The following is a 21880-nucleotide window of genomic DNA, read 5'->3' on the forward strand; positions in this document are numbered from 1 at the left end:
GGAACTCCTTACCCGCTGCCTCCTCGCGTCCAGGTGCCACTGCGCCCGCGACCCCCACAACCCCGGGTGCGCTTCCTCCTCGGTACCGGCTGACTTGCCTCCTGGAGCCGGAAGATGGCGCAGACGCACAAAGCCGCGCCGATGCTGCGTTGTGACTGGGCCAGCGCCGAAGTCTTTTCTGGGAAACGTAGTTTCTAGGCGTAACGGCCGTAGCCAAGCCTTAAGGCCAGGTCTCGCGCTGTTCAGGAGTGGGCGGGACCCGGACGTTCGTGCGTGGGGCTGTCGGGGACGCGACGACGCCTGTTCTGGAGCATGGGTAGTGTGAAGGTTTTTTTGTGGGTTGTGCTGTCTACGTGCGATCGTCTGATTGCGGATGAGTGTGTGAGTGGCTGTGACCGTGCATGCTGTGGTTCTTGTGACGTGCTGTCTCGGTCTTGAGTGTGTGACTGGGACCGTTCAACGGTTGTGTGCAACTGCGTGAAGAATGTTCTCATCTATTAAATGAGCATTTCCGCGGAGCTGTTAATTTTACCACAAGGTTTGGAGGGAGTACAAATCCCAAGAGTGTATCTGGTGACTAATTTTAAATTTTTTCTCTATGTTGAAATAAATGTAGATTCTGAAGGAGAATGCAAAATCGGTGGTGGGCGGAGTGGGGGTGGGCGTGGGGAAATGTGTTAAAGGAGATGTCAAGGAGCTTCCTGTTATGGGGTGATATCTCTCGGCCAACTCCTGCGGCCACAGGTCGTTCACCTTCGCTGCGTGAAAGAGTGAGAAGTCTGGTCGTCTCACATCCTGAGGCAGATGGTCACGTGTAGTCAGGGCTCTGATGCCCTGGATATAGGTCAGGCTCTGTTATACCTGGTGTCTGAATGAGGAAACCATTCCCGTCCAAGGTGGTACAGTTTGTCCTGGAGCCAGGCCTAGAGTTCCCTTTGGAAACAGACAAGTTGAATATTCAATTTTTGAGCCAAAAAGTAGAGAAATGTTCAAAAAACATCAGGGAGGATTCCTGCTTCAAGCTATGATGATGTAATTGTACTAAACTTGCCATCCCACTTGAAACAAAATAAAACTAGATACCTTTAAGAAACAAGTCCTTTCAGACATCGGCCAACTAGTATTGCAAGACTTTGATTCTGCAGTTGCAGTGGCTTCCTGTCTGAAGGCATATTCCAGACCTCAGCAGGGAGAAGGAGCGGAGTCAGAGCACCAGTTTGCTAAGTCGGCACTAATAGCGCAGTTTGGGGAGACCAAAGTGACTGGAATTTGCGGGGCAGAGTGTGGAAGAGGAGTTGGTATTTCCACCAAACAAGACCTCAGTACCTGCGGGTGGAGGAAATGCTACCTCGATCTTCTGAATGGTGGATGAACCAATGTGGAACCTTGGAGAAAGCATCTTCAGAGACAGACAACATTTGCTTCATGACATCACAGTGCCCATGAGGCCTCATGGAAACAGAGAGTCTGGACTCTAGGCTAGAACTTGGAGGAGATAGCGTACAAAGGTGCCCAGAAGAGAAAGAAGGTCACTGAGCCGTGGCAGGGTTGTGCTAGGCAGGACACTTACAAGAAATGACTACAGAGGATGGAATTAATATCAGGCCTTCTGGTCACTCCCATAGGGTGGGTTGGCCGGGCTTCCTGAGGCTGAGTGTCAGGCAGCTGGATAACCTAACTGGGAACAACTTTGAGCCGGACCACAAAGCCGTAATGAGGCGAGGAACCTTAGGTCCTTGAGTAAGGACAATGGGTCATTTATGGTCAACCAACCAGCATGACCCAACCAGACTCATATCTCAGGCAAATAAACTGGGCTGCATTTTCTTTCTGTCCTGAGTCATGGAACTGAACTGCATTTATCAGAAGTGACTTTGGCTCCGAGCCAGTCCTCTCCCTCTGCCACCGAATGTCCGTCTCAGGCCAAATCTAGGAATAGGATGGTACCAGAGCAGGAGGTGAGAAGGGATTGGATTCTTTATAGATATTTAAAAGGTGGAGCGGATAGGATCTGCTTTCCTGGGTGAAGTAGCATGAGAAAGAGGAGTCGTCAAGGATAACTCCAGGGGATTTTGAGCCAAATAACTGGAAGAACATTTACTGGGGTAGGAAGACCCAGAGAGGAGAACATTTGTGGAGGTAAGAAAGGGCATTTGATTTGAAATGTCTGTTAGATATATGAGTAGAAATATGGAGGTAATTTTAGGGGGAAAGTCTGGGCTAGAATTTTAAATTAGGAAATATTTGCATCAGATGGATAGAGTCATTGAGGACTGACAACACTGAGCACCTTTTTGTGCATCTTTGGAGAATTGTCGCCCACTTTTCTTAGCCACTTGCAAGTTTTCTTTACATATTTTGGATACAAGTTCTTTTCAGGTATCTGAACTAATTTTTGACAAAGGTACAAAGGCAATTTAATGGAGGAAGAATACCCTTTTCAACAAACAGTGCTGAAGCCATTAGACATTCCTATCACCCCCCAACCCCCGAGAACTTTGACCTTACACTTCTTACAAAAATTAACTCTATAGATTACAGACTTAAATTTGCACCACTACTAACCCATGAAAAAAAAAAACAAACACATTGCATCTTCATTATGACTACTGAGGGCAAAATAAAGAGATCCTGTCTTTCTTTACTACTCAGGATTATGTAATTAGATTATTACAATAAATTTATATATGCTGGGCTGACATCTGTGTGCTGATTGTTGATTTGAATTGATCATATGTAAATTTTGATTTACTTAGTGACTATTACCAAGCCTTGTAGAGGGTTCTGCCAACAGAAGGAGCTTAAGAGATAATGGCTGAAAATGGAAAATGTTACCACAAATCTTCAGGCTAAAGATGCCCAATCTTCATTTATGAAACGTGGAAAAGGCTGTAAAAAAAACCTAGCCAGTTAATAATGTTTAAACTTACACACAGGAAGTTTTCCAATACTACAGTCTTAGTGCAATTATAACAGCTTTCTTCTTTAAAAAAAAAACAACAGTATTTTCACACATGGCTTTTCATCATAGTCATTCTTTTATAAGTTGTACAGTTTCGACCCGATAGAATACTGTTGTTTTATCATTGTACTTGTAGCCATTGTTTATATCAACACTTTATTACTATAAACAGAGCTTCAATTAATATCTTTGTGAATATATTTGCATTTTTTATTTCCTCAATGTAAAAATTCCCATCTGTAATGCTTTTAGTCATTGGTTACTTTGGTGAGACAAGTTACCTGAAGCATTGAAGCATGTAACGCAATTTCGGAAAAGTTCAGACATGACTTGGAGATAGGGCTAGAGATAGTTTATAAAATATTTTCAAAGATAGGTTCGATGGGAACTGAAAGACTGAAGAGCTGAAAGAACGATCTATAAACTGCCGTTTTTCTTTATACACGTATCACTTCCGAATATGCATCAGTAGTTTTTTTCTTTTCTGTTGAATTTCTCCGACAATTGAATGTCAGGTACCTGCAGGGGGATATTTCTGAGTGTTCACAGTTGTGTTCCCAGCGCCCACAACGGTGCTTGGCACACAGTAGGCGCTGAATCCCTAAGGTGACCAGAAACGCGGGCCCAACCCCTGCGCGTGCGAATCGTGTTCTGAGCCTTCCCCCCTCCACCCGCGCCCAGGCCTGTGCGGAACTCGGTAGAGCAGCAAGGGTCGGCCGGCCTGAGAGGGTTCGGAAGGCCAGGGGATTTGGTATCGCGGCAAAGACAACCTAGAGGGAGGTGGCCGGAAGCATCTAGGTAAGCCTTGCTAGCAGTCCCAGGATGCGCTGCGCCGGGCCTCGAACTCCATTTCCCGGCGGGCACTGCGGCTGATGCTCGCTGCCCGCCCGAGCGCGGCGGCCCCTTTGTGAATCCGCGGATCAGACTCTTTCTGGATCGAGTCCCCGCCCCAGCCCGCGGGGCGCTGGGCTTCCGGCCTCCGCCGACCGACCGCACGGAGGGAGGTACCGACCCGCTGGGAGGAGTTGATGAGAATTCTAGATCGGGTGGGCCACTGGGCCGGCGCGTGAGGTGGCCTGTCATCGTATGTGAGACCGTGTCACTGCGCGTGTGAACAAAGTGGGCCCATGTGCGATTGGGTGTAAAGTGTAAGACGGTGTCACCATGTGTGTGAGACTGTGTCACCGTGAGGCCGTGTGATTGACAATGTGTGTGACACTATGAGACCACGTGTGAACAGTTTGGCCATGTGTGTGACTACGTGAGAACGTATGTGATTATGTCTGCGACAGTGAGCGTGCAACTGTGTGACTGTGTGGTCATGTGCATAAGATTGTGTGACCTTAGGGCTGAATGAGAATGTTAGGGAATTCGACACAATGTGTGACATTGGACCCAGAGTGGCCTTGTGTGACCCACTGTGAAGGGAGGGCAGTGTATAGCTTCGGGACGTGTCCACAGGCGGCCAGGGGAGTTGCCGGCAGCAGAGACTGGTGCGTTGGTGCGAGGTGAGGCCGTCGGGTGCTTAGGGAGGCCAGTATGCTCCAGGGTTTGGTGACCATGTTGAAAGGGAAAGACCGAGATGCAGAGGAAGAGATGGAGATTAAGCAGAGAAGGGAAGGAGCGAGTGAGAGGGCAGAGCTGGAGAGGAAGAGACAGAGGAGCCCCAGCCTCAGGCCTGCACAGCAGAAGACCGGGCAGCAGGACCTTCACCATCTCCAGTGCAGATCTTTCCATCTTCCCAGCCCCTCTCCTAGTGAGTGATGGAAGAGCTAAAAGAAGAAACCTACTGTGTGCTATTTCTGAAAATAAATGGCTGAATGAGATTTATTTATCATGAGGATGTCCAGGCACTGTGCTCAGTGCTTTATGTGGATCATGCCATGATAGTCTTAGCAGTTGATAGGGGGTGGGTACTGTTTACCGATGTAGGAAGCTAAGGTTGGAAGTGATTCCATAACTGGAGGGAGGTTACAGGGTTAATGAGTGGTGGATTGGGTGTTTGAGCACAGGCATTTTGATCCCCAAACCTAGTAGCCCTTACCACTAAGTTGCTGCTTCTGAGATAATTGCTTTACTTTCCAAGGCTGTGAGGTTTAGTGGAAAGTCACTCTTTGATTAGGAGTTTCAGTGACTGTTCATGCATAATTCCCCATTCCCAAGTCTCTTATGAGGGAATTGCCCATAAAAGAGATTTGTCTTCAGGTGCAGTTAGTCATATACCAGGACCAGAAGCAGGGTGTCCTCCAAACCACATGACCCCTCTGATGCCTACTCTCTGTAAAGAGGTTTTCTCCGAAGCATTCACTTTGTAGCCTATCTCTTCGTAGAAAGGCGAAATATTTCAAAATCAAGAGAAGGAAAGGTTTTCCAGGCTGGTGATGCATGGGCTGAACTGACATTTTAGGGTTTCTTTCTCCCCTCCAGCTTTATTTTCTCCAGACACTGCCCTTCTCCCAGATAGGAGCCTGAAGGAGGCAGACAGAAAAGCTGTCATCAATTCTTAAATTCCTTAAGCCATGTCTGAGGTAAGGAAGACTTTTTTTCTCTCTTCCCTGGAATGCCTTAATTTTCAGGTTTTCTATGAAGGTTTTGCTTTTCTTCTGAAACTCCCCAGCCTAACAAAGTCCCATTCATTAGTGACCTTGTCCTCATGTACTCTAGTCCAGTAAAAGGAGGTCCCCCAAAGCCAGCATTTTCATGTTCATTCAAGAAATAGTTTAGCACTTCCTATGGGTTAGGTGTTCTGTTAGGAGCTCTCAAGAGGCGGAAATGCACTTCTGGGTAGGATGTGAGACCCTTCATTGTAGGGATTCTCTGAGGTCAAGTGTATGTTCAAATGTGACCACTACCTTAGAGCTTTTCCACAGACCTGGGTTTGAGAGGAAGGCAAAATGAGGGCTGTTGGTGCAATCTCAGTCATTGTACATGACAAGGTCTCCTGCTCAAAGTGACTTTGAGGAGTGGGATGTGTTGGGTCTTAAGTATTAAACTGTGGGTTAGCTGGGGCAAAGATGTTTTCAGGTTTTGAGAAATAGGATTCCATGGGTGTAATGAGGCTCTGTTTTAGGAATGTCTTAAGTAGTAGGCTACAGCTAGTATATTCTGGGTCAACCAGTTAAGATTAATGGGATTAATATGGAAAAATAACAGGAAATTTTTTAAAAAAGGAAAATAGGAGTACTTGAATAATTGAAGGGAGTACATATTAAAATGGCTACATCCATCCATAGGAAAACAGTAAATAGTGTGGAATGGCAGCCAGAAGAAACAAATTAAAAGATCGGCATATAATGTCCAGAAGCAAATACAAGTTGAAATAAGAATGGAAAATATTTACTCATTCATTAAATGTACGGTTCCTAAGAGTTACTGTATACTAAGTGCTGGCAATACTGAGGTAAATAAAAATAGACTGTCTTTGTCTTCATGGAGTTTATTATATGATAATGATGTATTTTAAATCAATGGAGGAATAGATTTTTTAGGAAAAAATGTCTTCCTTGTATGTTAAGGTTAAATACATTCTGTAGGTTAAATATAAAAAATAAAACCATACAAACTGTTGGATGAAAATAGAGAATGGTTGTAAAGAGGAAGATGAGCCAGAACCAGAAATCAACTAGAACAGCACTATCCAATAGAACTTCTGTGATAGTTGATAGAAATACCTACATCTGCACTTTCCAGTACAATAGCCACTATCCACACGTGGCTGTGGAGCTTGCATGTACTAGTGTGAGGAACTGGATTTTAATGTTAACTGATTTAAATTTGAATAGCCACATGTGGTCAGTAGCCAGTGTATTTTGGCCTTCTTTTGGCTCTAGGCTTACAAAATGATAAAACCAGGAAGAAAACTGTAGGCGATCTTTTCCAAACTTCTCCTTTTACAGATGAGGAACAAGAGGCCAAAAAAGGAACGTGACATGCACATCACTAGTTAGTGACTGTGTCAGTTGTAGGAAGTTGTATTATATGTCTACAGTCAGTAATATAGACGATGGTGAGTGATGGTTTGAAGAAGGTGGTAGAAAATGATGGACAATGTGACCTTTGCCTAGAAGCTTCATTAGCTTCCCATCCAACTTGGAATGCAATCCCGTGTGCTTATCATGGCCTCTAAGGCCCTACATGAGCCTGCTCTTGGCTACCCCAGACCTCACTTTCTACAACTCTTTATATTTCTCTGCTTCACTTACACTTGTCCTCTTGCTGTTCCTCAAACTTACCAAGTTCTTTCCAGTCTGTGAACTTTTGCGTTTGCTCCTCCCTCTTCTGTACTTCTCTACCCCTGGATATCGGATTGGCTTGCTGTCTCACTTATAATTGAGATTGTTGTTCAAACTTTACTTCTTCATTTAAGTTAATCTTGATCATCTGTCTTTCCTAAAATAAACACCCCCATCACTCTCAATCACATTACCTTGTTTCTTTGTCATAACGTTTAATACTATCTGGCACTGTATGACCTTATATTTAATGTCTTTGTCCTCTGTTAAAATATTAAGTCCACATGGGCGGGGACTATATTTTGTCCACTTCTGTATTCCCAACAGTGTAATAGTAGGCATTCAGTAAATATTTGCCAAATATATGAATGAACAAAGGAATGGAGACAAAGGGAGGTAAGAGCCATCTACCACTCCTCTCCTGCCACTCTTCTCCTGCCACTGAATTGTCAGTGGAAGAAGGGGAAGGCAGAGGGTGTGATTTGTAGAATAGATAGAGCCCATCAGCCCGAATGCTGCTTCTGGGACCCCACCCCAGACCTCATTCATGGTCTCTGGTGGTGAGGCCCAGGAAACCACATTTTTACTGAGTCCCAGAACGACTTTAACGCACACTTTTTGAGAACCTCTGCCTCTAAAGATTTTATCTTTAACGTATCCTCCTGTAAACAGTATATAGTTGGGGTGTTTTGTTTTGTTTTGTTTTCTTCACCCTGTGCTCACTGGTCACTCAAGTGACCCTATGTACTTCTCACGATCCCGTGTTTCCCCTCAAAATGATGGTTTTGAAAATCCAGTCTGATAAGCTTGGTCTCTTAATTAGTATTGAGAACATTTTCATTTAATGTAATTACTGATATATTTGTGTTTAAGTCTACCATATTGCAGTTTGTTTTCTGCATAATCCCATCTGTTCTTTGTTCCTGTATTTCTCCTTTTTGGCCTTCTTTTGGATAAATCAGGTCTTTATTATTATTATCTTGTTAACTATACATTATTTTTATTATTCTTTTAGGATAATATGTATCCATTACTCATTATGTAGTAATCCTCTTTCTTCCTTCTGTAATCTTCCTCTTATAGTTAGTACTCTCACCAATTGAGAGTTAGTCCTCTCAACAAGTTAAGACCACTACCGTGGCTTAACTCCAAGATATTATTAGTAGATATATTATGTATGGTTTATAGTTACTGTCTTGGGACTCCTAATTTCTTCCTGTGTTTCTGTGCTTCCATTTCCTTCCATTTTTCTTCTACCTGAAGAACCCATTAGTATTTCTTTGCGTGCAGGTCCACACTCTATTCCCACCCTGAATTATTTTTCATTCGCTCCTATTCTTGCTGGATCAAAATAGTGTAATTGAACATTTTTTCTGAGGTTAAGTAAGTCTGGGAAATTCTAGTCTACATGGAGAGAAAAACTTCTAGAAATTTAAGAAAATAATTACAGGCCTTTGCATCATTATAGTGGAAAAACTGAGATTCATATAACTGAAAATATGATGTGGCATATTTATACCATGTAATATTATCCATCCAACAAAGGTGATGTTATAAGTAATTAAATATGCATGGATAATCATAGACTTGCCTGTATAAGGAAACATTTGAACAAATATATACTAACTGTAAATTTTTATTGGTCTTAGGAGGTAGGGCGACCCAATTCTTTAACTTAAAAAGGGGGGTGTGAATTCACTGAAGGTAGAAATATTGAATATTATTTTATAATTTCTCTTAATGATGACAAAATTGTATGAAATTTGTTTTAGCACATCAAAATATAAAAATATTTGAAAGGTATTCAAATCTCATTGGCTGAGGAAACAATGTCAGTCGACACTTGGAATCCAGTCATTTGGGTGTGCAGCTAAAAAATGTCTTTTAAGAACTTTATCTGGCAAAACTTGCCTCACCTGTCTACAGAAGACATTACGTGTGGAACATTAAAGAGTTTGTATCAAAACTCTGAGTTTTAATAGAGCTTATATCTTACGGTGCCCAGCCTGTGTAGGTCAACATTCATCCTTTCATACATGACTTCACATTCCCTTTCTTCCTTGAAGCTTTTACTCCTGTTCCAGATCTCACTGTGTGACAAAGTGTTTCAGAGACAGAAGCATGTGAGGTAGAAGCTGATGTGTGTAACTGATGCTTCTTGGAGTCATACTTTTGCTTCCTTTGTAGCCTACTTAACATTTTTGTCTATCACTCAGGCACTAGTGAGTCATACATTGACTTATTGTTTCCATTAAAAATGTTTTTGTGAAATACATCTCCAGTAGAAGCTCTACAGAGTCACAGTAGGAACAAGAGTGACGTTCGTATTTGACAACTACTCAGGCCAGGAGACACACCAGAACTTCCTCCAGCTTGGGTCCTGGAGGCTGCTGCCATGCTGGACTAAGTGGGGATCTGGGATGGTCACTGGCAGGGCTCAGGGCAACAGCTGTTTACCAACCTGTGTGGTGCTATTTCAATATCTGACAAGTCCATTCAGCTGTTTGGGTGGGTACCACTGAGTGCCATCAGTCTGTCAGCACAGCTTAAGTGGCATTGCTCTGAGACATGCCAAACCTGACAAGCATATGCCAGACCATGCAACAGACCTTGCTAAGTCTGGAGCAGTCATCTCGTTTGGAGGAATACCCATTTTTAGTTTTTAGGGAGCAAACTAAGTCTTTTTCCATATTACAAGAACCCTTAATTCAACATATGGTAATAGTATGGGAGAGCTGTACTGTAACATTTAAAAAACATTCTCACTCATTAGATATGCACAATTGCATATGTTCCTCCAGTGAGAGCTGTAGGTATTTTTTGATGTACTTCATGATCACATAGGAAAGAGTCACTATTTAATTCCATCAATAGTGCTTAAAATGACTATTATTTTGTCTCTTAGGTAGCATGGTAAGTTACCAGCTGTCTTTGAAACTTAATGGGGTCCTCAGGAACTGTTGGGTAATCCTTTGCTGCCCCTGAGGTTCTCTGTTATGGCATACATTTGCTTAAGGTGTAGTTTTGCAAAATCACTATAAAATTTGTTTACTATTTTTATTACATATATATTTAACTACAGAAGATCAATATTATAAGTATTCTATCAATAAATCTGGAACATTCCAGATTTCATTGGAAAATTGCTGGTTTAGACCACATATGTCTTGGAAGGCTTAACTCATGTCCTTGCTCCTCCTCAAAGCTTGCTTTCACTGGCCCAGTCTATCCTGATTCTCCAGATTGAGAAATGTTTTAGCATTCAGTATGAATAAGCTATTACTTACACTTGATTGTTAACAGTATTGTTATTGCCCATTTTGTGGTATGTTATTTTTTCTCCATAGGGACTCTCGGAAATTATGCATACCATGGTGACATCAAGACTAATGACAGAAGTTGTCCAGCAATTACTCCACATATGTTGCACAGAACCTAAGATACTGCCAGAAAATTTTGCTATATGCAGTATTTCTCTCCAAAAGTATAGATAATTTAACTCTTCAAACTATGCCCCTGTGAGGGTAATACCACTCGTTGAACAATAACATGTTTATGTCCTTTCAGGATTTGGTAACATTTGGGGACGTGGCTGTGGATTTCTCTCAGGAGGAGTGGGCACGGCTGAACCCTGCCCAGAGGGACCTGTACAGGCGTGTGATGCTAGAGAACTACAGGAACCTGGAGTCGCTGGGTAAGGACTCCCTGTAGGCCAGAACCTGCACTTAGGGCTGCTTTCCAATGTGATATTTGGGAAGCCTCTGATGTACTTCATTCAGTTTCTCTTTTTTGTGCTTACCCCCAAATAGGCTGAGTTTTATAGAACTGGCAGCTTCATTAAACTATTCCTACAGCTTCTTCTTCCTTATTCTTCAGCACACTTCCTCTTCTTCAGCTCCCACCAGTGATGCCCTTTACTTTTCTGGTGGTAACCAGGGAGCTTAATCTGATTGATGGGCCTGGCTAACTCCCCTTTTATTTCTTAAAAGCAGGAGTTTCAGTTTCTAAGCCAGATGTGATCTCATTACTGGAGCAAGGAAAGGAGCCTTGGATGGTGAAGAAGGAGGGGTCAAGAGGCAAATGCTATGGTGAGTGAGAGAGAACTAGGAAGGTGGAAGCCATTGTAAAGAAAAGCTCAGCCATTCTGACAGATTCCAGCTCGTAACTGAGGTTTCCTGGGTCACTTTTCTTAAAGGCTCTAGGCCTGGGAGGAAACACTGAGGTGTCCTTACATGACCTCCCCAACTTATTCTTCTGTATATGTTCTTTCACACGTTAAGGTATCTTCTCGGATAACCTTTTCCTGTTCTCCGGCCCGAATGTCATTGTCTCCTTGTCCTTGCTTTTGTTTTGCACAAGCTGCTCCATCACATTAAAAACATCCAGACAAAACAATGCCTATTTTTTCCTTTCAGTCACTTATTCCTTTTAGATTGAAAGATTGATTCACTTCTTTATACAGTTTTTTACCAAGATTCACTGAGTTTCTACTTTGAGAAATCATTCTGCTAAATTCTTGGGATTATTCAGAGGTTTATAAACCATCAATGAAAAAAGAAAGCATTTGCTGTTGTTATTTTCAAGTGTGGGTAACTAGAAGGTGATACCATTTAAATAGAAACAAGTCAGAAGAAAAGGTTGGGAGGGAAAAAGTTGAATTTGGCTTGGGACATAAGAGACTTTTTTTTTTTTTTTTTAACAAGAGACTTATTTTTATGAGCTAGGGATATTTCCAAGTGAAGAAATGCAACATGCCATTGGAGGGAGACAGGCTAAGAAAAAAAGCGATTTAGAGATGTTAACATGAATTGAATGAGAATAAGAGTGTGAGAGATAAAGCCTGGACTGGGGCCTCTGTAGAGAAGTGAGCTTTGATAACTTTCTCAATGCCCTCTCTGTTAAATGGCTTCTCTACAGTTTCTGTTTTGGGTTAAATTTTCTAAACTTTAATTTTTCTAGATAATTATCCTTTTCATTTAGGTTATCTGATTTATTTCTGTGAATCTGAGCAAAATAATCTCTTATAATTTTTTTATTTCTTTTATAGCCATAGTAGTTTCCAATTTTAATTTCTTATTATGTATACTTTTCTTTTTTAAATTATTTATTAGGTTGCTGTTCTTTAATCAACTTTTTTATTTTTAAATCCAACTTAAGGATTTATCTATTAGTGTTACCATTCTTCTCTAATTCTCTGGTTTCTGCTTTTTTCTTTACTAATTCTTCCCTTCTAATTTTCTGAGGTTAATTTTGTTCACTATCTTGCTGAAATGAAAGTTTAACCTATTCATTTCATTCTCTTTTATTTACTAATTATTAAGGGCTATGAACTTTCCTCTGAATATAGCTTCAGCTATCTTCCATTGAATCTGATGTTTAGTGTTTTTGTTATTGTTGTTCCATAGATAAACTACTTTTAAAATTTTCACTTTTACACAAGAGTTGCTTAAAATAAAGTTTTCTGGTTTTACTGTATTTTGACCAAATTGTTTTATCATATTTGATCCAATAGTAATTAGTACTAATTCTATTTTCTAACATTTGAGGACTTTGTGTAGCCTAACATATATTTAGTTTTTGTAAATGCTCCATAAGTTTCAAAGTGTAGTCTCTATTTTCAGGGTAAAGAGCTTGTTACATATCATGAGTTTTATTATGTTATGTTATTTAAGTGTGTTTTCACTGACATTTCTTATTTCCATCTATAATTTTTAAAATAATTTCATTAAGGAATTATTTAAACAAATTGCCTCTATACAAATTATGAAACATGATGAGTTCTAACACTTCTTTACAGCTACAAAACTGTCACCACAATCAAGACATACATCTTGTCACACCGTATGATCATGCCTTTTTGTAGTCCAACGTTCACCATTCCCAGCTCCAAACACTATAATCTGATCATTTTAGATTCATTTTAGCATCTAAACTAAATGGAATCACACAATACATGTTCTGTTATGTCTGGCTTACTTCATAAAATCATAATTTTGAAATTCATCCATATTGTGTGAATAGTTTACTCCTTTTACTGCTGAGTGTAGTTGTCCTTGTATAGATATTCCACATTGTGTCTTTCCATTCATCTGTTGATGAACATTTGGGTTGTTTCCAGTTTGGGGCTATCATAAAATCACTACAAAGCTGGACTTTGTGTGGACATGTTTTCATTTCTCTTGGGTAAATATCTAAAAGTGGAAAAACTGAGTTATGTGATAGGAATGTTTAACTTTTTAAGAAACTATTAGTTTTCCAAGGTGACTATACCATTTTCATTCCTACCAGTTATGAGAGTTTCAGCTGTTCCACATCCTCACCAAATCTTGGTATTGTCAGTATTTTTAATTCTATTTATTCTAATGGTTGTGTTGTGGTATCTTATTGTGGTTTTAATATGCATTTATCTGATGATTAATAATGTTGAACATCTTTTCATGTACTTATTGGCCATTCATATATCTTTTGTGAAGTGTCTGTTCAAATATTTTGCACGTTTTATTAGGTTGTTTTTCTTCTTATTGAGTTGTAAAAGCTCTTTAGATAGTGTTAATACAAGTCCTTCGTCATTTATACGTATTGGGATCTCTGTATGCCAATTGTGCTTGTATTTTTGTTTTTTTACTGCTATGTTTTGAACATTCAAAGTTTTCAATTTTTGTAGATCGGATGGTACTTCTTCTGCCATATCTAAAAAAAAACTATTGCTACTACCAGGTCACAAAGCTTTTCTTATGTTTTCTCCTAGGAATTTTATAGTTTTAGCTTTTACATTTTGATATATGATCCATTGAGCTAATTTTTGTGTCTTGTGTGAAATAAAGGTTGAGGTTCATTTTATTCCCATTTGGATAATTCAGTTGCTCCAGTACCATTTTTTGGAAAGACTTTCCTTTCCACTTTAAATTGCCTTGTTGATACCTTTGTTGACAATCAGTTGACCATAAATACATGGGACCAATTCTGAATCCATTCTGCTCCATTGGTCTATATGTCTTTCCTTTCACCAGTACCATATTGTCTTGATATCTGTAGCTTTAACATCATTTTTGACTACTTTAGATGATTTGCATTTCCATATACATTTTAGAATGAAGTTGGAAATTTCTTCCTAAAAATTTTGCTGGAATTTTGATGGGGGTTATGATGAATCTAAACATCAGTCTGAGGAGAACCAACATCCTAACAAAATTGAGTTTTCCTCATCTTGAGTATGGTTTATTTAGCCATTTCCTACTGTCTTCTTTAATTTCTCTTAGCAGTATTCTGTAGTATTCAGTGTAATGGTCTTTTATATCTAAAAAAATGTTTTTTTCCTAAATCTTTTACAGTTTTTTTAGTGTGCTATTATAAAACAGAATTCTTAAAAATTCCATTTTCCAGTTGTTTACTGCTAGTAAGCAAAAATGTAAGTTTATTTTCATGTTAACTTTATAACTTATAACATTGCTTGATCATTTAGTTCTAATAGTTGTTTTGTAGTTCCTAAGTATTTTCTGTATAGACAATCTTGTTATTTTTCAATCATTTTATTTCTTCCTTTCTGATCCTTATGCCTTTATTTTCTTGACTTACTGAAATAGCTAAGGCCTCCTGTACAATGTTGAATAGAATTGGTAAGAGCAGATATACTTGCATTGTTCTTGATCTTAAGGGGAAATGTATTCAGTCTTCACCAATAAGTTGATGTTATAGGTTTTTCTTGGATGCCCTTTATTAGTTTGAGAAAGTTCCTTTCTATTCCTGGTTGCTGAGAATTTTTATCAATAGGTGTTGAATTTAGTGAAAATATTCTTTCTACATCTAATAAAACGATCATATGGTTTTTCATTTTTGATCTGATGTACTCAATGAGTGACATTGATTTTCACATATTAAACCAACCTTGCATTCCTGGGATAAACTATATCGATCAAGATATTGCTTTCATTTTCCTGGATTTGATTTGCTATTGTTATTAAAGGTTTTACCTTTATGTTCATGTACTACATTATTTTTGTGAACCAAGATAAAAATTTTGGTTTCATTTTAACTGTGGTGAGAAACCATTGAAAAATCTTGAGAATGGGTAATTTGATTTAGGAATGAAAAGGGGAAGGTGAAGTAAGTCCTGTGGTAGGTTAATAAAATCAAGCAATTTGATGTAAAATTACTTTTAGATGAAGGCATCTTAGTTTCAGTGATCAATTGAAAATTTACATTTGGTTGAAATACATCTCATAGAAAATGATATTCAGGGAGACCTTTTTGAGACTACAAAAGTTTAACCATAGAGTTTCATGTACAGTCTAAGGCAACTAATAGTGCTTGGTGTGTCTTTGGGTCTGGGGATCTTATGGAGGTTTTTTAGTCATATTAACATTATAAAATTGGTTTTTCTAAAGGTAATGAACTTATTTTGAATCAGGATAACTTGAGGCAAGAGAGGAAGAGTGTTTGGAAACCTATATTGATATAGATATAAAATGATGGTTGTGGTTTTAGATAACCCCTTTGATTTTTAATTTTTCTGTTAGTTACCTTACTGGCTATGTGTGATTAATTTATATTCTTAATCTTGAGTTCTCGTTCTTTATAATCTCACACTTTTTAAATTGCATTTAAACTCTTATGTATTTCATTCAATATTTATTTAAAAAATTTTTCTGTTCTACTGCATAAACACAAGACTTTTTTCCTTTCATATCTTTTAGATTGGGAGTATGCATTTAAAAACAAGGAATTTTCATCAAAGCAAGTTATTTATGAAAAATCATCCAAAGTTGTGATATTGGGAAGAAGCCATCTTAGTTATAGCCTTGACTGCCCCCTTTTGAGAGAAGACTCTAAAAATGAGGACTGGTTTAAGAAACAGCTGGGAAGTCATGAGGTTCATCCTAATCAGTTGATCATCACTCATCGAGAAATCCTCCCTAAAGATCAAAGTAATAAATATACTAAATCTTGGCAAACCTTCCATCGAGATGCAATATTTGCCATAAAACAGAGTTTTCCCACCAAAGAAAGCATACATAAGCAAGAGCCACAAAAGAGAAGTTACCAAAAAAAATCTGTTGAAATGAAACATAAGAAAATCTATGTAGAAAAGAAACTTTTAAAGTGTAACGAATGTGAGAAAGTCTTCAACCAGAGTTCATCTCTTACTCTTCATCAGAGAATTCATACTGGGGAGAAACCCTACGCATGTGTTGAATGTGGGAAAACCTTCAGTCAAAGTGCGAATCTAGCTCAACATAAGAGAATACACACTGGGGAGAAACCCTACGAATGTAAAGAATGTAGGAAAGCCTTCAGCCAAAATGCACACCTTGCTCAACATCAGAGAGTTCATACTGGAGAGAAACCTTATCAGTGTAAAGAATGTAAAAAAGCCTTCAGTCAGATTGCACACCTGACTCAGCATCAGAGAGTCCATACTGGAGAGAGACCGTTTGAATGTATTGAATGTGGAAAGGCCTTTAGTAATGGTTCATTTCTTGCCCAGCATCAAAGAATTCATACCGGAGAGAAACCTTATGTATGTAATGTGTGTGAGAAAGCCTTTAGCCACCGTGGTTACCTAATCGTACACCAGAGAATTCATACTGGAGAGAGACCCTATGAATGTAAGGAATGTAGGAAAGCCTTCAGCCAGTACGCACACCTCGCTCAACATCAGAGAGTTCATACTGGAGAGAAACCTTATGAATGTAAAGTGTGTAGGAAAGCCTTCAGCCAGATTGCATACCTTGATCAACATCAGAGAGTTCATACTGGAGAGAAACCCTATGAATGTATTCAATGTGGGAAGGCCTTTAGTAATAGTTCATCACTTGCACAACATCAGCGAAGTCATACTGGAGAAAAACCTTATGTGTGTAAGGAATGTAGGAAAACATTTAGCCAGAATGCAGGCCTTGCTCAACATCAGCGAATTCATACTGGAGAAAAACCTTATGAATGTAACATTTGTGGGAAAGCCTTTAGCTATAGTGGATCTCTTACTCTACATCAAAGAATTCATACTGGAGAGAGACCCTATGAATGTAAGGACTGCAGGAAATCTTTTAGGCAGCGTGCACACCTGGCTCATCATGAGAGAATTCATACTATGGAGTCATTCTTGAGTCTTTCCTCTCCTTCACCCTCCATGTCCAGTCAATTGTCAAGACCTGTAGGTTTTATCTCCTAAATATGCCTTGAATTTCACTCCTTCAGTCAGTTCCATTCTATCATCTGCACTCACTACCTAATTATCTATTTGGCATGGACTATGGAAATAGCTTTCTAAATGGTTGTTCTGCATTTACCACTTCATCAGTTGTCCACATTGCAGACAAACTTATATTTAAAAAGTCTGATATCACTCCTCTCTCATTAAAACCCCTCAAATGGCATCCCATAGTTCTTAGGTTGAAGCACACATTTTTCAAAAAAAGCTTAAAAGACTTTCCACTACCTTGTTCTAGTCTACCTTCCTCCTGTCGATATCCATCTCATTCTTTGGATACTTATCCAGAATTAAGAACTCATTCTGGTATCATATAGGTCTGGGTTTTCATCCTTGCTCTTCCGTATTTCGCCCCTCTAATTTTAGGGAAACATTTTGTCTTTTGTAGCTTCAGTTTTATTTCTATTATAGGAATAATAATGGTACTACCTCGAAAGTTAATGAGCATTAAATGAGCTAATGCATGTAAATTGCTCAGCAGAGTGCCTAGCATAAAGTAATCACTCAATAAACATTAATGCAAAATAAAGATACTGTGGTACACAACAGAGACCTGATCATCTCAGCAATGACCAGGTGAAAAATAACAAAAGCAGCAGGTCAAGACTCCAGCGGTTGTAAAGGTTTTTACTCAGAAACAGCAGTCATTGTACCAAACATGGGTGACAAGGGCATCTAATACAGGACTGATACTAGAGTCCATGATAATGTACAATAAAACAGTGGCTTCTATTTCAGCATGAACATATAGAAATATGACTTTGTTGCTAAGGAAATTAACTTCATTAGATATTCAATGGTTCTTAGCAGCCAGATTTTTTTAATTGGTGATAAGTAGAAGTGGCAGAGATGTATACCTCATTTACATTCAAAGTAGATTTAATTAAGAAAAAAACACACACACTTGAAAAGATCAATAACCAAAGAAGACTAGAAAAGTGTAAATTTGACCCCTGCTCCTAATTCCAGGTGGGTGAATTTTATTAGATCTGTGTCATTTAAAATAGAAAGCTGTTAGATTTCTAAGTTATAGTTCTAAAACTAGAGAGGAAAAGAAACCAAAACTTGTTAAGTCAGTACTCATAAACTGGCTGCCCCACAACATGTTTGATTTGGTATGCAAAGTGAATCTGAGTCCTTTTAGGTGGGCATGTGTTTTCCAGTTCTCTACAGTTTAAACCACTTCCTGTTTCTGTACATCTGACTTATTTTACACTTTATATTATTTCCTGATGGCTTGGAGTACTCAATCAATGCAATAACCAACTCCCATATGAGTACAGGTACAAAGAAAATGATGAAAGTTTAATGGATGATGAAAAAACATTTGAATAGGCATTTAACCTTCTGTAAGGGAAGACTTGGTATTCTACAGATGTTAGTAGGCACATAACAAAGTCCTAAGACTTTCTTAAGGCTCAAAAAATTGTGTGTAAACATATACATATACATTCATAGAGATATACACAAAATACAAAATAAAGTTGATATCTCATGCCAGTGGCTTAACAGTATTGATAAAATTGACTGTTCTGTGCAAAAACAATCCCTTCATTCTTATCCAAATGTGAAACGGAGTGATTAAAGTACATTGTAACATACCTTATAATTATAGAGTTGAGAGGAGCCTTTCTAAACAAGCTTCAGAAGCCACACACACAAAGATTCCAGGTTTGATTAAGAATTTTATTAAGCTTTTATATAGTCAGAGATAGTGTAAACAAAGGTTTCTAAACATCAGAATTAGAGAAAATCATTACAACATATATAACCTATGAAATTCATGTCCTTGACATAGAAGTGCTGCTATAAACTACTTAGAAAAGAACACTTCTCCCCTCATGGGCAAAGGGCATGAAGAGGCAACTGGTGACTGGTGAACATACGTGAGTACCAAATTTCACTAGAATCAAAGAACTACAAGTTAAACCAATGAACTATCCATTTTCTAGTGTCAGACTAGTAAAATTTACATTAAGAAAGCACATGAAAGGAGAGATTTCTGTGTACTGATGTGAGAGAGTATGGATTTGTACAGCCTTTTCAAGGTAATTTGTCAGTATCAGAACTTTCATTGGGAAAACCAATTTTTTTTTGCAGTTAACAAACTGCACACAAGTGTACCTTCCTTTCATATCTCAGTAAACAGATAAAAAAGAAAAGAGGTTATCAGTGGATAAAAGGGCTAAATTTTGTGAAAAGCTAAGAGGGAGAAGAGTGTTCATTCATGAACTGTAGCACAGGAAGCTGCTACCCGAAATGTTGGCATAGTAGGAAATGCAGTCATGGGAGCCCATTTGGCCAGAGGATCCCTAGAGAAGATTGGCTGGCTTATAGAGGCTCATGTACTAAGGACACAAGATGACAGGACTGTTACATGCATTTCTATGTGGAAATTATGTTAGTACCCCCTGCCAACAGCCTCCCCACTCCATCCTCTCTCCTGTAAGTACACTGAATGGGATCCTTACTGTACACCATGCACATAAATGACTTCCAGTAGAAAATCCTAAATGTAAATAAGTAAAAGTATCAGCATAGTAGGATGTGTTTACGACTTTGATGTTGGACATCTCTTTCTAAAACAATAACAAAAGCCATAAAAGATTAATGAAGATATCAAAAATTATGCTTTTAACAAAAAAGATAACAAAAGAAGAAAATATTTTAATATAATACAGAGGAAGAGATGTAAAAATACCTTTAAATCAATAAGGACAACTAAACAATATAAAAATGGACAAAGAAGGAATACTTACAGCCTGTAAACACAGCCCCTGTTTAACCTTGCTCTTATTTAGAGATGCAAATTTAAATAATATAACATCAAAACTTAGCAGTGGTGTGGAAAAATGAGTATTCTCATCAATGTCACTTTGGAGGCAAATATTTTTAAATATTCACTACAGCCCCTATGGAGGGCGGTGTGGTTAGTATGTGAAACACTGGGAACAATCTCAACTTACATTATAAAGGCAAGATGAGAAACACTACCATCAGTTAAAAAGAATAGACTGAGTATTTATATGGACTTGACAAAAATATGTTTATTGAAAAGGCAAATCTCACAGAATACACACAGAATTATATATTTAAAATATATTTCGATATATAAGTATTCAAATGCTTAGAAAAAGTTCTGAACAGACACATATGACTGATAACTGTTTCTTCTGGGGGAGCAGACTGTGATTGGATATTCTGTTCAAGAAGGGATTTAATATTTATCAGTAATATATGAAGTTTTAAACAGGAATGTAATAATATATTCTCACCCTGTATAGTGCCTGACAGGTACTAGAGTAATCAGAGAGGTCAATTCATGGATTGTGTAAGTGTCTAACTTTTTAAAATTTTAAATAAAATTAGAAAAAAAGGAAATAATTATAGAGAACTGGGGCAATTAGAGTGAGAGTTGGAGGCTTGAGGTGAAACCTTTTCAGAGTTTGGAGAATCTGTCATTGACTCACCAGCCCTTCCCATGCACATGGAGATCCCAGTAACCCTTACCACTTAGGGAAACAGATATACAGTGAGGATTTCCAAGAACCCTCGTTGTATAGCTAGGATAATCAAACCATATCATTGTTTTTTCCCTCACACCATATTCCATGGACAGCTAAGGATTATCACAAGTGAAGAAAACTCTCAGCATAATAAGGACTAAGAGGCAGGACTAGCCTGAGTGGGGCACATTACATAATAAAAGAAGTAAAATTTATGTTAGTCTGAGATTTGAAGATGATTGCGGTTGTTAAACAAATACGGGAAGCTACGAAAATAAATTAAATAAAAACTCAGAATGAAAAAAATATTGCTTTAATAAACTTAATAGGATGTTTGAAAAAAAACTAAGGGAGCTCATCAAGTACAGACATTAAAAAGACAGAAAATGGGAGGAAAAAAGGAACATGGAAGTTGAGAAGGTCCAACATCTAATAAAAGTGACAGAAAAATCAGGGAAATTAATTATGAGGGAAATAGCAAGTAAATAATTATGAATCTAAACTAAGGAAAGGAGTGAATGCAACTTGAAATAGCTTATTGAATGTTGGACTGGCTGAATTAGCAAACACCACAACTATTAAAAAAAAAAAAGGACATCCAGAAATATGCTTGTGAAATTTGAGACTACAGCTTCCCCAAAATGTAAATGTTACCTAAAAAGAATAATCAAACTAGCCTTGGCCTTCCTTCCCATAAGCAATATTAGATATGAGAATACAGAATAGCCCTTCCAAGTTATGAAGTAAAATCACTTTGAATTTAGACGTCTATACCAAAACAATAATTAAAACATCTGGACAGATACTGATAGTCTATATATGCAGTTCTCATCAGTTTACTCCCACATGTCCTTTATTAGGGTATTGAAGGATTAGTTTTAGCAAAATGTGGATGCAAAAGGAAGGTGATGGGAAAGGCTTCAATAAACAGAGGATGTAACCCAGGAGAGTGACATTGAGAATAACTAGA

The 21880-nt window shown here is 38.5% G+C and overlaps 1 protein-coding gene across 9 annotated transcripts; it reads left to right on the forward strand.

Moving 5' to 3' along the window:
- The first annotated feature begins 5 nt into the window (after positions 1-5).
- Positions 6-20320, forward strand: ZNF583 (zinc finger protein 583). 9 transcript variants are annotated; one of them, XM_036232260.1, is made up of 5 exons: positions 6-4718; positions 5390-5490; positions 10762-10888; positions 11184-11282; positions 15888-20320. In XM_036232260.1, the coding sequence occupies exons 2-5, from the start codon at positions 5482-5484 to the stop codon at positions 17363-17365; spliced, it is 1713 nt and encodes a 570-aa protein (XP_036088153.1). In that variant the 5' UTR covers positions 6-4718; positions 5390-5481; the 3' UTR covers positions 17366-20320. The 9 variants fall into 9 exon arrangements, with proteins under 9 accessions (XP_036088153.1, XP_036088154.1, XP_016009658.1 ...); XM_036232261.1 differs by having other exon boundaries at positions 6-3966; XM_016154172.2 differs by having other exon boundaries at positions 6-5490.
- The last annotated feature ends 1560 nt before the right edge of the window (positions 20321-21880 follow it).

Source organism: Rousettus aegyptiacus, unplaced genomic scaffold (genome assembly GCF_014176215.1).
Source record: "Rousettus aegyptiacus isolate mRouAeg1 unplaced genomic scaffold, mRouAeg1.p scaffold_m13_p_14, whole genome shotgun sequence".
In the NCBI taxonomy this organism is placed as follows: domain Eukaryota; kingdom Metazoa; phylum Chordata; class Mammalia; order Chiroptera; family Pteropodidae; genus Rousettus; species Rousettus aegyptiacus.